Source organism: Gorilla gorilla, chromosome 1 (assembly GCF_029281585.2).
Source record: "Gorilla gorilla gorilla isolate KB3781 chromosome 1, NHGRI_mGorGor1-v2.1_pri, whole genome shotgun sequence".
NCBI lineage: Eukaryota > Metazoa > Chordata > Mammalia > Primates > Hominidae > Gorilla > Gorilla gorilla.
In genome coordinates this window covers 200,743,622-200,760,884 of record NC_073224.2, presented here as the reverse complement: position 1 = coordinate 200,760,884, position 17,263 = coordinate 200,743,622, and the positions used below count along the sequence as shown (strand labels likewise).

The 17,263-nt window shown below is 43.5% G+C and overlaps 1 protein-coding gene across 2 annotated transcripts in view; it reads left to right on the top strand.

The window, feature by feature from the left end:
* Positions 1-7,615: 7,615 nt before the first annotated feature.
* The window catches only part of LOC101146907 (microtubule-actin cross-linking factor 1, isoforms 1/2/3/4/5), a 280,531-nt gene continuing 270,883 nt past the window's right edge, over positions 7,616-17,263 (top strand). The window contains exon 1 of one of the 2 annotated variants that reach the window (XM_055392119.2): positions 7,616-8,072. In XM_055392119.2, the coding sequence (XP_055248094.2) occupies positions 7,964-8,072 (109 nt within the window). In that variant the 5' untranslated portion in view covers positions 7,616-7,963. The remainder of the gene's footprint in view (positions 8,073-17,263) is intronic. The other variant, XM_055392106.2, reaches the window with a different exon arrangement.

Below are 17,263 nucleotides of genomic sequence, written 5' to 3'. Positions count from 1 at the left end.
AATGATCTCTTAAAAAGAAAACTAGTCACTCCCTCCTGCCAGCCTCTAACCACTTCCTGTAAATGACAGCACACAGATCTTAGTTTCACCAAGTGAAAAAATTATTTTATTTTTATGAAAGCAGTTCCCCTCTGCTTCTTCCTTCCAACATACATATATATAATAAATATAAATATAAATACACACACACACACACACACAAGCTGCAGATAGGCAGGCTTTTTACGTGTAATATCAAGGTATAAAATGACATGTTTTTATGATCTTATGAGAATAAATTACTTTGGTTATCTTTCATTGTCTTCTCTAATAATAAATATAGGTTCAGAACATATCTTGGTATTTGAGTACTTTGGATTTTTTTCCCCCAAATTTCCTAGGTGTTTTTGAATGGCACAAACATGGTATATGATTTTCTAATTACTGATGCTAGAAGCTCCTATAACAGCTTTATAATGGCTTCAGGTAGCAAATAGGGCAGGGAAATGGCTTTCACTTTGGGAAACGAAAATATGGTGAAGGTATTTGTAAGACTGTGAAAAGACGGTTGTGGTGGCTCATGCCTATAATCCCAGCACTTTGGGAGGCAGAGGCGGGAGGGTTGCTCTTAAGGCCAGGAGTTTGAGACCAGCCTGGACTACATAGTGAGACCCCTATCTTCAAAAAAAATTAAAAAATTATAGCCAGCATGGTGATGCATGTTTATAGTCCCAGCTCCTCAGGAGGCTAAACCAGGAGGATTGCTTGAGCCTAGGAGTTCAAGGCTGTAGTGAGCTATGATCACACCACTGCATTCTGGCCTGGGCGACAGAGCGAGACCGTGTTTCGAAAAAGATGGTTGAGAAATGATGGACAGATGCCAAGTGGAGTGGCTCATGTCTATAATCCCTGCACTTTGGTAGGCTGAGGCAGGCAGATCACTTGAGCCCAGGAGTTCGAGACCAGCCTGGGAAACATGGCAAAACCCCATCTCTGCAAAAAACACAAAAATTAGCCAGACGTGGTGGCACATGCCTGTAGTCCCAGCTACTCGGGAGGCAGAGGTGGGAGGATTACTTGAGCCCAGTAGTTTGAGGCTGCAGCGAGCTATGATTGTGCCACTGCATTCCAGCTTGGACTACAGAGTAAGACCCTGTCTCAAGAAATGGTGATAGAAACAGCACTAGCAGGCTGGGCGCGGTGGCTCATGCCTATAATCCCAGCAGTTTGGGAGGCCCAGGCAGATGGATCACCTGAGGTCAGGAGTTGGAGACCAGCCTGGCCAACATGGTGAAACTCTGACTCTACTAAAAATACAAAAATTAGCTGGGCGTGCCAGGTGCGGTGGCTCACTCCTGTAATCTCAGCACTTTGGGAGGCTGAGGCGGGTGGATCATGAGGTCAGGAGTTTGAGACCAGCCTAACCAATGTGATGAAACCCCGTCTCTACTAAAAATACAAAAATTAGCCGGGTGTGGTGGTGCCTGCCTGTAATCCCAGCTACTCAGGAGGCTGAGGCAGGAGAATTGCTTGGAGCCGGGAGACGGAGGTTGCAGTGAGCTGAGATCACGCCATTGCACTCCAGCCTAGGCAACAGAGCAAGAGCGAAACTCCGTCTCAAAAAAAAAAAAAAAAAAATTAGCTGGGCGTGGTGGCACACACCTGTAGTCACAGCTACTGGGGAGGCTGAGGCAGGAGAATTGCTTGAACCCAGGAGGTAGAGGTTGCAGAGATCGGAGCATCAGTGCACTCTCCAGCCTAGGCGACAGAGCAAGACTCTGTCTCAAGAAAGAAATAAAAGGGAAGAAACAGCACTAGCAATTAATATATTCTGTTGTTGAGATTCTTTTCTTAAAGCCAGGTGGAACTATTATATAAATAAGTCTTGTAACGAGGAAGTATAAACACCTCAAGTTGCTTACCCTAAAGTTAGTGTACTTATTTTGACAGAATTTTTTTCTTTTTTGAGATGGAGTCTCACTCTGTCGCCCAGGCTGGAGTGCAGTGGCGCGATCTTGGCTCACTGCAAGCTCTGCCTCCCAGGTTCACGCCATTCTCCTGCCTCAGCCTCCCAAGTAGCTGGGACTACAGGCGCCCACCACCACGGCTGGCTAATTTTTTGTCTTTTTAGTAGAGATGGGGTTTCACCGTGTTAGCCAGGATGGTCTCGATCTCCTGACCTCATGATCCGCCCACCTCGGCCTCCCAAAGTGCCAGGATTACAGGCGTGAGCCACTGCGCCTGGCCTGTTGTGACAGAATTTTTTAACAAAGGGATAAAATATATTTATTTGGAATCAGGCATAATAAAAGTTCAGACATGGGCCAGGCACAGTGGCTCACGCCTGTAATCCCAACATTTTGGGAGGCCTAGGCAGGAGGATCGCTTGATTCCATGAGTTTTAGACCAACCTGGGCTGTAACATAGTAGGATCCTGTCTCTACAGAAAAAAAGAAAGAAAGAAAAAGCTCAGGTGTCAGCTCATCCTCTTTCTTGGATGACCTTGGCAAAATAACTTGAATTTCTGGAGCCTCAAGTGCTTGATTTATAAAATGGGGTAATAATATATAGTTCCCAGGGATATTACAGGGATCAAATGAAATAACAGATGTAAAGATGCTTTATAGTAGCTGCTTAATAAATTTTAGTTTCCCTTCCAAGCAAGTCCATCTTCTTCGACCATCACAGCCCAGGAGCTTCTTCACTTCTCCACAGCAAGGGGTGTGTCATAGTCATCTTGGTGTCCATGGTATCTGGCACAATGCTCTGCATCTTTTAATGAAATGAATGAAGTGCTCTGTTTCAGAAGAGAGGGAGCTCCAGCTTAGTCTCCACTGGACTATGTCATCAATTTTTCCTTTCTAATTCTTATTCCCTTCAGCAAACACTATTACATTTCACATATCAAGAATTCTGTATTGACCCTACATTGCTCTCTCTGCTCCCGTTTACAGCAAAGTTCCTTGAAGGAGTTGTTTTTCCCTGTCCTTGATTCTTCTCCTCCCATTCATTAGTTCATGAATCGCTTCAGTCAGGCTTTTTCTCTACCATGCCATCAAAACTGCACTTGTTAGATTCACCAGTGACCTCCACAATGCTAAATTCAATGGTCAATTCTCAATCCTCAACTTGACATATTAATAGCTCTTGCATGGTTAATTGCTACTTTTTAGAACGCTTTCACCTGGCTTCTGGGATAGCTTACTCTTTTGGGTCTCCCTCTAATCCACTGAATCCTCTTTTTTAGCCCCTTTTGGTTGGTCTTGCTCTTCCCTAGATAATGTTGAAAGGCTTCCAGGACTTAGTCCTTGAACTTGATCTCTTCTCTATGTTTACTCACTAAATAATGCCATCTAGTCTCCTGGCTTTAAAATTCCAGCCTGGGCCAGGCACAGTGGCTCACACCTGTAATCCCAGCACTTTGGGAGGCCGAGGCGGGTGGATCACCTGAGATCAGGAGTTCGAGACCAGCCTGCCCAACATGGCAAAACCGTGTCTCTACTAAAAATACAAAAATTAGCCGGGCGTGGTGGTGGGCACCTGTAATCCCAGCTTCTTGGGAGGCTGAGGCAGGAGAATCACTTGAACCCGGTAGGTGGAGGTTGCAGTGAGCTAAGATAGTGCCACTGCACTGCAGCTTGGGTGACAGAGCTAGACTCCATCTCAGAGAAAAAAAAAAAAGAAAAAAATTCCAGGCCGGGTCTCTCCCTGAACTCTAGATTCATATATTCAATTGTCTATTCAAAGTTCCACTTGAGGGGTGGGCATGGTGGCTCAAGCCTGTAATCCCAGCACTTTAGGAGGCCAAGGAAGGAGGATCACATGAGGCCAGGAGTTTGAGACCAGCCTGGGCAACATGGTGAAACCCAGTTTCTACCAAAAGAAACAAGGAAGTTTCACTTGAATGTCTTTAGGCATTTCAAACCTAATGTATTCAAAAGGACATTTCTACCCTGCCCCTCAAAAAACAAACAGCCACAGCCACCAATGAACCCCAAACCCTCTGCATCTCTGGTATCAGTCTTCCCCATCTCAGGAAATAGCAGTTCTATCCTTTCAATTTCTCAGGCCAACATTTTGGAGTTATTTTTTATTCTTTCCCTGCTCATTCCACAACCAATCTATAAGCAAATCCAGATGATTCCTTCTTTGTTATTATTACAGAATTTGAACACAACTTACCACCTCTGTGACCACACTCTGGGTCCACCCATCATTTTGTAGCCACCAATTTTCACTTGAATTATTATACTGGCATTATAGCTGGTTTCCCTGTACCCACTCTTATCTCTCAGTAGTATGATCTCAACATAGGAACAAGAATGATCCTTTTTTTTTTTTTTTTTTTTTTTTGAGATAGAGTTTCGTTCTGTCGCCCAGGCTGGAGTGGCGCGATTTTGGCTCACTGCAACCGCCGCCTCCTGGATTCAAGCGATTCTTCTGCCTCAGCCTCCTGAGTAGCTGGGACTACAGGCGCGTGCCACCACGCCCGGCTTATTTTTAGTATTTTTAGTAGAGACGGGGTTTCACTGTGTTAGTCAGGATGGTCTCGATCTCTTGACCTCACGATCCACCTGCCTCGGCCTCCCAAAGTGCTGGGATTACAGGCGTGATTCACTGTGCCAGGCTGAGCAATCCTTTTAAAACCTAAGTTAAATCATGTTACTGTCTCACACAAAGCCCTCCAATGGCTTCCCGTTTCACCTAGAATAAAAGCCAAAGGCTTTACAATGGATCTGTACAGCCATAGGTGATCTGACCTCGTCTCTGGCCTCCTCTTCTGATACTCTTTCCTTTCCTCTTTCAGGTCCAGCCATTCTAGGTTCTTTGGTGTTCCCTGAACATAACAAACGTAATTCTGCCTCAGGGACTTTGCACTTGTTCTTTGGCTTACCCATTCTCCAGATAGCCACATGACTTGTTTGCTCATATTCTTTTTTTTTTTTGAGACGCACTCTCGCTCTGTCTCCCAGGCTGGAGTGCAGTGGCACAATCTCGGCTCACTGCAAGCTCTGCCTCCCGGGTTCAAGCCATTCTACTGCCTCAGCCTCCCAAGTAGCTGGGATTACAGGCAACCATCACCACGCCCAGCTAAGTTTTTGTAATTTTAGTAGAGACGGGGTTTCACGGTGTTAGCCATGATGGTCTCAGTTTCCTGACCTCATGATCCACCCGCCTCCGCCTCCCAAAGTGCTGGGATTACAGGCGTGAGCCACCACGCCCAGCCTCATATTCTTTATCTGCTCAGATGTCACCTTATTAGAAGAGCCTTTTCTGACCATCCTATATATAAAACCGTAAACTTGGCCGGGTGCTGGCCGGGCGCAGTGGCTCACACCTGTAATCCCAGCACTTTGGGAGGCCAAGGCAGTTAGATCACGAGGTCAGGAGTTCGAGACCAGCCTGGCCAATGTGGTGAAACCCCATCTCTACTAAAAATAGAAAAATTAGCTAGGTGTGGTGGCACGTGCCTGTAGTCCCAGCTGCTCGGGAGGCTGAGGCAGGAGAATCGCTTGAACCAGGGAGGCAGAGGTTGCAGTGAGCCAAGATCATGCCACTGCACTCCAGCCTGGGCAACAGAGCAAGACTCTGTCTCAAAAAAAAAAAAAGTAAACTTTCCCCCATTGACATTGACACTCCATCTCCTCTTCGTCTCCTTTAGTATTCTCCATAGCATTTATGTGACAAGCTATGTATTTACCTGTTTATATTTCTTTTTTTTCTTCTCCTACTAGTATGTAAGTTCTGTGAGAGCAAGGTCTTTGTTTTGCTTACTGCTATTGTTTCTGGTACCTGGAACATGACCTGGCACATAGTATGAAGTAAATATTTGATGAATGAAATGTAGGTTAGCACAAAATTGTAGATGATCTTATTGCCAGATTTAAAAGTTCCCATTGTATTAGTGCTCCCGTCAAGGCCCCTTTATTATTTTTCTGGGTGGTAGGTTATTCACATCTAAAACTCTTTCCTTTTGCTTCAACAAGCTCTAGAAAAAAGCAAAAGGAAAATAAATAAATAAATAAAGATTTCACATAGAAAAAAAAGTAAAACCCTTCCCTATTATTAGAAAAAAATAAACTTGACAGATATATAAAGCAATTTTCATTTTTTAAAGCTTGGGAGACTATAGCATCTTCATCTATATCATAGTGTAATAGGTACTTTAGAAGTAAGTAAACAGGGTCTCACTTTGTCTCAAATAAAAAGGCTGTAGTGCAGTGGCATGATCATGGCTTGCTGCAGCCTTGATTCCTGGGCTCAAGCCATCTTCCCACCTCAGCCTCCCCAGTAGCTGGGATTATACACACATACCATCTCATCTGGCTAAATTTTAAAATTTTTTTGTAGAAATGGGGTCCCACTGTGTTACTCAGTCTGGTCCTGAACTCCTGGGCTCAAGTGATCCTCCTGCCTCAGCCTCCTGAAGTGCAGGGATTACAAGCATGAGCCACTGCATCTGGCCTGATTTAGTGAGTTTGGACAAATGTATACAGTCATGGAACCACCACCACAATCAACAAAAGGAACATTTCCATCCTCTTACAGTTATTTTGTGATCCTTTTAGTCAATTTCCTTCCCTCATTCTCAGCCTCTTCCATTTCTAGTTGTATAGTTTTGCTTTTCTAGAAAGTTATATAAATGGAATCATATGGTATGTAGCCTTTTGTGTTTGGCTTTTTTTATGTAGCATAATAGTTTTGAGAATCATCTGTGTCGTTGTATGTATCAGTAGTTTTATTCTATTTTATTGCAGAATAGGTAGTCCATTATATGGATGCACAATTTGTTTATACGTTTACCAGTTGATGGACATTTGGGTTGTTTCGAGTTTTTTATATTATGAATAATGCTGCTGCAAACATTCATATACAGGTCTTTGTGTGGATATACATTTCTGTTTTTCTTGGATAGATACCTAGGAGTGAGATTGCTGGGTCCTCTGGTCTAAGGCCGGGCACAGTGGCACATGCCTGTAATCCCAGCACCTTTGGAGGCCAAGGCGGGAGGATTGCTTGAGGTCAGGAGTTCGAGACCAGCTTGGCCAACATGGTGAAACCCCATCTCTACTAAAAATATAAAAATTAGCTGGGTGCGGTGGCATCCACCTGTAATCCCAGCTACTCAGGAGGCTGAGGCAGGAGAATTGCTTCAACCCTAGAGGCGGAGGTTGCAGTGAACTGATATCGTGCCTTCCAAAGTGCTGGGATTACAGCCATGAACCACTGTGCCCAGCCAGACGGATTTTTTTAACCCTTGAAAAGTACCACCTAAATGAGCAGTTTGCTCTCCTCGCTGATCTTCATCACACCTAGATGTCAGGTCTGCTTCATGGGAGCTTGCTCTGTATGTACCCTCCCTGGACTGATGTTCAGGCTCCTTGCTTCTCCTCCCGGGTTGTGGGTATGGAGGGTTTGCCCTCTGACAACTCCAGGGTACTTGTGATGCTCATACATCCTCATGTACTTTGCTTCCTCCCCACAAGAGGTTCCCTAATGCTTCTGTGACTTTTTCCTTCTGGCTACATCCTGAAGTCTGGCCTTCCAGGCAGGCTGGGAATGGAAAGTTAAGAGTGTGACGTCCTCTGACACCCTCCCTTCTTGTAGAAGGGTCTGAGGTTTGTTTATTTAAGCTGAGCAGAGGATGCCAAAGATAGAGGTTTGAGTCAGCTTGACACTGGCTTAGGCGCTCCTTTTCACTCTCCTTGTTCCTTCTTCCCTTTCCCCTCCCCCGCTGGCCAGTTGTTTCCTGGGCTTTGTCTGAGATACACTGTACAGTTTTAGTCCCAGTCTACTAGCGCCTGCTGAAAAACAGTCAGAAGTGAGATGGAGGAGAAGCTGCCAGGAAGTTTCTGACAACACTAAGCTCCGGCCTCTGCCTCTGCTGATAGTACAGGACAGCAGTAACCTCAGGAGAAAGGCATCCAGAGGCCCGCGCTGAGCTTGTGGCTAACTCAAGGGAGGAGAAAGGACGGGCCTGGAAATGCCCCTCTTAGATTCATCTTATTTACCACCAACCATCTTTATTTTGACTCACGTTCTTGGAGTTGCTGGTGTTCTATACTGGAAGAGGCATGCCAGAGGTAGAGCAGGTAACTAACTGGTACCCAGTTATTCTTTAAATCTACTGTGGGGCTTTTGAGGGTGGGGTGAATGATGGAGGTCTTCCCAGTTGCTTTCCTTAAAGGGCCAGTACGTCCTTCAGCTGGGGTGCTGTCAGACTTAAGAGCGTGTGTGTGTGAGTATAATGAAGAAGCTGGTCTGCCCTGGGGCCACTTTGGGATGGGGGTGGTGCTCTTTTCTGTTCTGTGAGTCTGTCTGGAGAGTGCTGGTTAGATGAGGTGATGACTGGGCTCGAAACTGAAGGGAAGTGGCTGCTATGCTGACTTAGTCTTTCCTCAGAGAACTGAGCTCTTTCTTTACTTTCTCAATCTCAGAGTGGTTTCTTGGACCCTTGTTTTTAACTGAATACATACAGTAACTCTTTTACCCTCCTCCAGGTATGGATTTGGGTTGAAGTTTCTGTTAACTTGGTGTGTTTTGGGGTGAGAAAAGGCAGAGGAGGAACGGTCAGTCAGTGGAAGGGGTCGTGCTGTGTCCTTGCCGAGGGGCATCCTGGAACACTGGGTGTCTGTGTTCTCTTTGATATCATTGATACTGTTCCTACACAGTTTGGCTATGTGTATTCAAATCATCTTGTTCAATGCAAGGAAGTTAATCCCTCTCTTCCCTAGGGAATCAGGCTTTGATAATTAAAAAAAAATTTTTTTTGTAATGGCACTGGAACCCTCATTCTTCCCATATTGCTGTTAGTTATATTCTGTTGACTTCTAAACACTCAGAGCAGGGATCAGCCCTGAGTTTGGCTGATTCTGAGTCTCCATGGTTGAGGATTCATATGGTCTAACTTTTACTGGAGTGTATACCCTTGGGTCTCATTGCCTTCAGTACTCTCACTGTGATGGGCTCACTACCTTCAAACTTAGGTATGTAGACACTTTTTATAGTGTATCTTACAAGTTAAGGTGGGGATTTGATGGCTTATTCTTTAGCTTTCTATTAAAAGTTCACAAACACCTGACAGAATTAGAATTAGATTCAATCATTCCCCAGTGTCCTTTCCAGTAAGTCCTAGAAAAGCTTTTGACTAAATATTCAGATCCTAGTGTGCATCTATAGCAGCAGAAACAAAGACAGACATTTTAGAAGTGTGTTTGATTGTGTGGTGGTGTTTTTAAAAAAGCCACCTCAAAGTGGCTTTCCTGTATTTGAACTTAGAAAGAAAGAGATAGGCAGGCTTAAGTTGTTTGGTCCTATTTACTATTTCACATGTAATGAGAAAATAAATATAATATCATTTAAGTGGAGGCTGCTGCTTTTCTTTCCTTGTGCATTATGGTAATGTCATTTCTAAACATTAATAACTAATTAGTTGTTAATATTTTTAAAGTTTATCTTCAGTATAGGACTTTTATGGAACTTAAGAGCCATCATTGTATTTTAAGTGCTTTCTTTTTTATGTTTAGAAATGTTAATTTCATAAACAGCCATAAAGTAATTGAAATAAAAAGATACATTGTAAAAGCTTTTTATTTCTATGAAACAACTTTGATTCTAATACCAAATAGTTATATTGGGAATGTGCTATGTTTGCTTTATCTGTAAAATGAGAGATGTCATTTTTCAATTGGAGGCTATGGATTCCAAATCTTCCATGGAGTTACTTACGAGATTCTGTACCCATTTTATTATAATTACAATTTTAAGATGCATTTCATTTATTTAAAAATGTATTTTTAAAAATAATATGTACACTCTAATTACCTGCCAGTTGGACATCACAGAATAAAGTTTTTCCACCATCTCTGTGTATATATTTGTACTATTAATAAATGTACACTTGATTAAAAACACAAAGATCGCTTCTTCTGATGTAGTCTTTTTTTTTTTTTTTAATTGGAGTTACATACAGTATTGCAGAACAAACTATAACACATAGGTCTTGTGCCTAATAATAGTAATAATAATGATTCAGGCAGAGCTCAGTTGTATGAGCTCAGGTGTTAACTGAACTATTATAATAGTGAAGTGGGTAATTAATTCATCTCTATGTAGTAATACTGTATTACTGGTTTAGTATGTGTACCAGAAGTTTCTGTTCTTTTGTCTCACTTTTCTATTTGTGTTTACATATTATGAGGAATGTTCATAGTTGTTTTTTTCTTTCTTTCTTTCTTTCTTTTTTTGGAGACGGAGTTTTGCTCTTGTTGTCCAGGCTGGAGTACAATGGTGCACAATCCTGGCTCACCGCAAGCTCCGCCTCCCGGGTTCAAGTGATTCTCCTGCCTCAGTCTCCTGAGTAACTGGTAATACAGGCATGTGCCACCACAGCTGGCTAATTTTGTATTTTTAGTAGAGACGGGGTTTCTCCGTGTTGGTCAGGCTGGTCTCGAACTCCTGACCTCAGGTGATCCACCTGCCTCGGCCTCCCAAAGTGCTGGGATTAACAGGTGTGAGCCACCGTGCCTGGCCGAAGAATGTTCATAGTTTTAAACACTGAAGGTAACTGGCTTTGAAACAAATATTTGTGCTATTCTTTCAGGCTCTCGTCTCAATTTATTTGAATAATGTCCTGAGATTATTAGGCAAACAGTGAAGCTGTTATTATTTGTTTCTATTTATTTGTGTGAATCAGTTCTTAAAAATTGATTCTTGTCTACGGCCATACCACCCCGAACATGCCCAATATCATCTAAAAATTGATTCTCTGCAATAAAACACAACATAGAAATAAACCAGATGCTGGCTGGGCGTGGTGGCTCACACCTGTAATTCCAGCACTTTGGGAGGCTGAGGCAGGTGGATCACCTGACATCAGGAATTCGAGACCAGCCTGGTCAACATGGTGAAACCCCATCTCTACTAAAAATACAAAAATTAGCTGGTGTGATGGCAGGTGCCTGTAATCCCAGCTACTCGGGAGGCTGAGGCAGGAGAACAGCTTGAACTCAGGAGGTGGAGGTTGCAGTGAGCTGCAATCACACCACTGTATTCCAGCCTGGGCAGCAGAATGAGAGTCCGTCTCAAAAAAAAAAAAAAAAAAAAAAAAAAAGAAAAGAAAAGAAATATAAAAGGGTTTTTTTTTTTTTTTTTAAATTAAATCTACTCCGTTCCTGTTTCACTGGTTTTATTTCCTATCTTGGCCTTATAAGCATCCAGGACTCCAGCATCTTTTAAAAACTCACAGCTCTACTAATGGATGCTTGTCCTTTAGGGTAAGTAGTTAACTGCCTCTGGAAAGCCTTCCTTGACTGAAATACGAGTTCCTATTCTGTGCTGCAGTAGCACCCTGTTAACACTACTTATTCAAACCTGTATTGTCATCTTGCTTAGCTTGCCCTTCTCTCCTTACTAATTAAAAACGGGGACTCTTTTTTTTTTCTTTTTGAAACCGAGTCTCACTTTGTCACCCAGGCTGGAGTACAGTGGCACGATGTTGGTTCACTGCAAATTCTGACATCCGGGTTCAAGCGATTCTCATGACTCAACCTCCCGAGTAGCTGAGACTACAGGCGCCTGCCACCATGCCTGACTCATTTTTTATTTATTTATTTTTTTGAGACAGAGTCTTGCCCTGTCGCCCAGGCTGGAGTGCAGTGGTGCAATCTCAGCTCACTGCAACCGCCGCCTCCCGGGTTCAAGTGATTCTCCTGCCTCAGCCTCCTGAGTAGCTGGGATTACAGGCGCACGCCACCACACCCTGCTAATTTTTGTATTTTTAGTAGAGACAGGGTTTCATCATGTTGGTCAGGCTGGTCTCGAACTCTTGACCTTGTAATCTGCCCACCGGCCTCCCAAAGTGCTGGGATTACAGGCGAAAACAGGGACTATTACTCATCTCAGTATCTCCAGTGTCTGAGGCAAAACAGATGTCAGTAAATATGGCCGTGTGCAGTGGCTCACACCTGTAATCCCAGCACTTTGGGAGGCTGAGGCGGGTGGATCACCTGAGGTCAGGAGTTCGAGACCAGCCTGACCAACATGGAGAAACCCTGTCTCTACTAAAAAATACAAAATTAGCGGGATGTAGTGGCGCATACCTGTAATCCCAGCTACTGGGGAGGCGGAGGTTGCAGTGAGCCGAGATCTCACCATTCCACTCCAGCCTGGGCAACAAGAGTGAAACTCCATCTAAAAAAAAAAAAAATCAGTAAATATTAACTTGAATAAAAAATTAAAGATGGCACTAGCTGTAAACTGTAGCAGGAACCATGCCCTGTTCATTTGTCTATTAAGAGGGTTTGGTTGAGTTTAATGTGTGATCTAAGGTAGGATGCTCAGTATAGGTTAATTAGATGATACAGAGTTGCCCTGTGTTTTATTTTATTAAATCTCACGTTGTGATAGTGTAAACAGGAAAAGAGCTTTATGTTTTTTTTCCTCTCTAGGGTCTTGTTTTCCTTACCTGTAAAGTGAAGAAGTTGGATAATATGATCTTTTAAAGTTCTCTCCGTTTTCAACATCCCGGTAGGAGGAACAGCCATAATCCCTGGATCCAAACTATATGAAGTACAATCTAAGATTGTATTCCATCACCTCCCCATCCTGGGTTTTTTTAATTTAAAGCAGTTCCCTTTATCATACTATTGGGTTATATTAAACCTAAGATCAATTATAAAATGGCCAAACCTTGTACATGAATTGTTGTTGTCTCCCTTCTAGTCGCTGCTATGCCTTTGGTTTTCTTGAACTTCAGCATAAGACTTATAGGTATCCTAGAGCCAGGCATGGTGGTTCACGCCTGTAATCCTAGCACTTTGGGAGGTCAAGGCATGGGGATCACTTGAGGTCAGGAATTTGAGACCAGCTTGGCCAACATGGTGAAACCCCATCTCTACTAAAAAATAAAAAAATTAGCTGGGTGTGGCGGTGTGCGCCTGTAATCCCAGCTACTCGGGAGGCTGAGGTGGGAGAATCACTTGAACCCAGGAGGCAGAGGTTGCAGTGAGCCAAGATTGCACCCCTGCATTCCAGCCTGGGCAACAGAGTGAGACTCCATCTCAGGAGAAAAAAAAAAAAAAGACTTACAGGTATTCTAGTTAAATTTTGTCCTGTGAGATTTGGTGCAGGCTTCTAACCTTTTGAGATTTCTTTGAGCTTTAATTCTTCCATTTATGGCAATAACTGTGTGTCCTCCATTTGTGTCATCTACAAACTAGTTAAGCGCATAAAAGGAACTCAGATATTTGAATAAATGGTCATATATCTAACATATCTTTGCTCAAATAGCTAAAGCATTAGAATGTTTAATCAAGGTAGAGTCTTTGTCTTTTCCATTCCTTTCCTTTTTTTTTTTTTTTAAAAAAAAACGAGGTTTTGCTATGTTGCCCATCCTGAACTTGAATTTCTGGGCTCAAGCCTCCTCCCACCTTAGCCTCCCAAGTAGCTGGGACTATAGGCACCCTCTACCATGCCTGGCTCTTTTTCTTTCCTTTGCATTTTTTTTTTTCTTAAAGATTTGTATGGTGTAGTAGAAAAACCACTTAACTTGGAATCAGAAGATCTAGGCTCTAAGCTCTTGCTCTTCTGCTTACATGTTGGACTGGTCACTTACTTCCTCTGGTCTTCAAATTTCTAGGCTGTTTGAGAAGAAAAAAGACTAAGGTCTCTAACTTTCTGTGATTCTGATTCAGTTCGATCATCTGGCCTGTTCTTGGAAGTCATATGGAATTGTGGTTGAGAGCAGGTTGAGAGTCTGGAGTCAGATTGCCTATGTTTTTATCCTAGTTCTGCCACTACTGGCTGAGTGACATTAGTTTATCTGGGCCTCTGTTTTCCTCATCTGCAAAATGGGTTTAATTATGCTGCTTGGTTGTTTTGACTTAGTTGTTTTCCCCTCTCTACCTCCCTCCCTCCCTCTCTCTCTCCCTTCTTTCCCTCCTTCCCTCCCTCCCTCGCTCCCTTTTTTGATGGAGTCTTGCTTTGTCCCCCAGGCTGGAGTGCAGTGGCATAATCTCAGCTCACTGCAACCTCTGCCTCTTGAGTTCAAGCGATTCTCCTGCCTCAGCCTCCCGAGTAGCTGGGATTACAGGTGTCTGCCACCACACCCAGTTTAATTTTTGTATTTTTAGTAGAGGTGGGGTTTTACCATGTTGGCCAGGCTGGACTTGAACTCCTGACCTCAAGTGATCTTGGCCTCTCAGAGTTCTGGGATTACATGCATGAGCCACCATGCCCAGCCTTGACTTAGTTCTTAGAACACATTCTGCATGTGGTAAGGAATATGTGATTATTTACCATCATTATTAGAATTTTTTCACATAAGATAACATTGAAGACATAGTGCTTTCCTGTAAACTGTTGGGATGAAACAGTAATTGTCCTTATTTTTTAATTTTTTAAATTTAAAAAATTTTTCATATATAGAGACCGGGTTTCTCCATGTTGCCCATGCTGCTCTCGAACTCCTGGACTCAAGCAATCCTCCACGTCAGCCTCCCAAAGTGCTGGGATTACAGGCTTGAGCCACCGGCACCCGGCCTGTCTTTATAGTTAGTAGTTAAGAAATGTGACATGCCGGGCGTGGTGGCTCACGCCTGTAATCCTGACATTTTGGGAGGCTGAGGTGGGTGGATCATGGGGTCAGGAGCTCAAAACCAGCCTGGCCAAGATGGTAAAACCCTGTCTCTACTAAAAATACAAAAATTAGCCAGGTGCTGTGGCGGGTGCCTGTAATCCTAGCTACTTGGGAAGCGGAGGCAGGAGAATCACTTGAACCCGAGAGGCAGAGGTTGCAGCGAGCCGAGATCAAGCCACTGCACTCTAGCCTGGGCAACAGAGCAAGACTCTGTCTCAAAAAAGAGAAATGTGACAGAACCCAATACAGAGGTATATAAAAAGTAGGTGATATATTATGATCACTGTCTTATACGTTAGAAAGATGTTTGTGTCTTTTATATCCTTAATAGTGGGTGATTTTGGCATTTTAGGAAAGACATTAAGTATATACCTTCAATTTTCTTTGTTTCTGTAAGAAAGCCAGTAGCTGTCAGTTCTCAGATAACTTCTGACCACATGTGGAAATACTGGCCTGAACCTCTTCCCTCCACTCACCCTTTTCAAGATCTGTAGGTAGCAGCCAGACTTAAACTTTTTCCTACCTTTAACAGGAAATGACAAAAGTTGGGAAAAAAAGAAGGGGAATGGCTCGGATGACTCTACTGGCCCATCTCCTCTGGATAGTTAAGAGCTGACTGTCCTAATCAAAGTCCTCTCCTCCATTGCAGCAGAACTTGCCTCTTTTTGAGGCTCAGGACCTCTTGGGAACTTGAAGGGAAGGCCTGTCTCCTGTAGGTAGACTGACCTTGTCCCCAAGACTCTACCCTACTTTTCTCAGTCTGCAGTGCCGTTAGGGGAAATAGGTTCTGCTTGAGTGCCAGGGAATTGAGGAGATGGCAGATTTTAGTTCACTTTCCTCCAACTTCACCCAGTAATTATTATTTTGATTTTTAGAGACTGTGAATTCAGTATTTCTAGAAGTTGCCACATGTGTTCATTTTGGATGTGTCCTAAATCTCTGGTCAACCAGTTAAGTATTTTTTTATTTTTTATTTTGAGACATAGTCTCATTCTGTTGCCCCGGCTGGAGTGCAGTGGCACAGTCGCGGCTCACAGCAGCCTCTGCCTCTGGAGTTCAAGTGATTCTCGTGCCTCAGCCTCCCAGGTACCTGGAATTACAGGCATGTGCCGCCATGCCCAGCTAATTTTTGTATTTTTTTAGTAGAGGTGGGGTTTCGCCGTGTTGGCCAGGGTGGTCTCTAACTCCTTACCTCAAGTGATCTGCCCACCTTGGCCTCCCAAAAGTGCTGGCACTATAGGCGTAAGCCACTGTGCCTGGCCGAGTTAAATGTTTTTATTTCTTATCCTTCCCAAGAATATTTCACCTTCTTACATATACAACTCCTATGCCTTTGTTTGTTTATTCTGGTTTAGGTCCTTCTCAGAGACAGCAGGGTATAACAGGGAGCACAGCTTTGGAGCTGGACAAATGGACATGTAATCTTGGTCAAGTTATTTAACCTTGTAAAGTCCTAGAATTTTTATCTCTAAAATGGAAATGATAATATCTTTCGTGGAGAATTGTTGGGATTAAATGAAATGATATTTAAAGTTTTTAGCACATTAACTGTGAACTAACAGTTATAGTAAATGTTCAGTTAATTTTAGCTTAGGTTATTGAGTGCCTTCTAAATGTGATAGAGATTGGGTTATGGAGACAAAAGAGTCCCTACACTCAGAGAATTTATTTTTTTATTTTTTATTTTTGAGAGAGTCTCGCTCTGTGGCCCAGGCTGGAGTGCAGTGGCACAATCTCGGCTCACTGCAACTTCTACCTCCCGGGTTCAAGCAATTCTCCCGCCTCAGCCTCTCAAGTAGCTGGGATTACAGGCATGTGCCACCACGCCCAGCTAATTTTTTTTGTATTTTAGTTAGAGTCGGGGTTTTACCGTGTTGGCCCCAGGGTGGTCTCGAACTCCTGAGCTCAGGCAGTTTACCCGCCTTGGCCTCCTAAAGTGCTAGGATTACAGGCGTGAGCCACTGCACTCAGTCTCACTCAGGGAATTTAAATCTGATAAAGGAAGAGGTTACTAAATATGAGTCAGGAAATGTTCATTCCTTTTTTTCTCTCTTCCCTATTTCTTATGCATTCCTTTTCCCAGTACGAGGCAAATTCTAGGAGGACCCTTCATCTCCAAGGCTAAAAAGAGTCTTATAAGAGGGACAAACTGAGTACAGTTGTCACAGGTTATCAGGGTGACTGAGAGCTTAGTCTAGGCGGGATAAAGTCAGCTGTGAGAACCTTTATTAGTAAGCAGTAACAGGATTATTAGCAGTTTGTAGGTGGGAGGGATACCCACTTGGGAGTGAAGTTGTCAAGCAACTGAGGCAGGTCATAGGGCTTGTTTAAACTGAATGGTCTGCTAGGGAAGCTTGCATTTACTTTTTTTCATTTGTAGTCGTTTGGGCTAATCTCTGGAAACTTGCTTTCCTAGGTGCTGCCCCTCCTCCCTCCCTGCCTTCAGGAACAGGATTGAAAGCAGCATTAGCCTGAAGAAGTCGTTCTATTTAGGGAGCTAGAGCAGAGGGCCAGTGATTAGGCCCTTATCTGCAGCGGGGCCTTTTTGAGTGGTGTGGGGCAGGGCTGCAGTGTCTGTCCTGACACCCACAGAGGCTGGACTTTTCTGTCCCCTGGTTGGGTTAGAACTGTGAAGAACCAATAGAA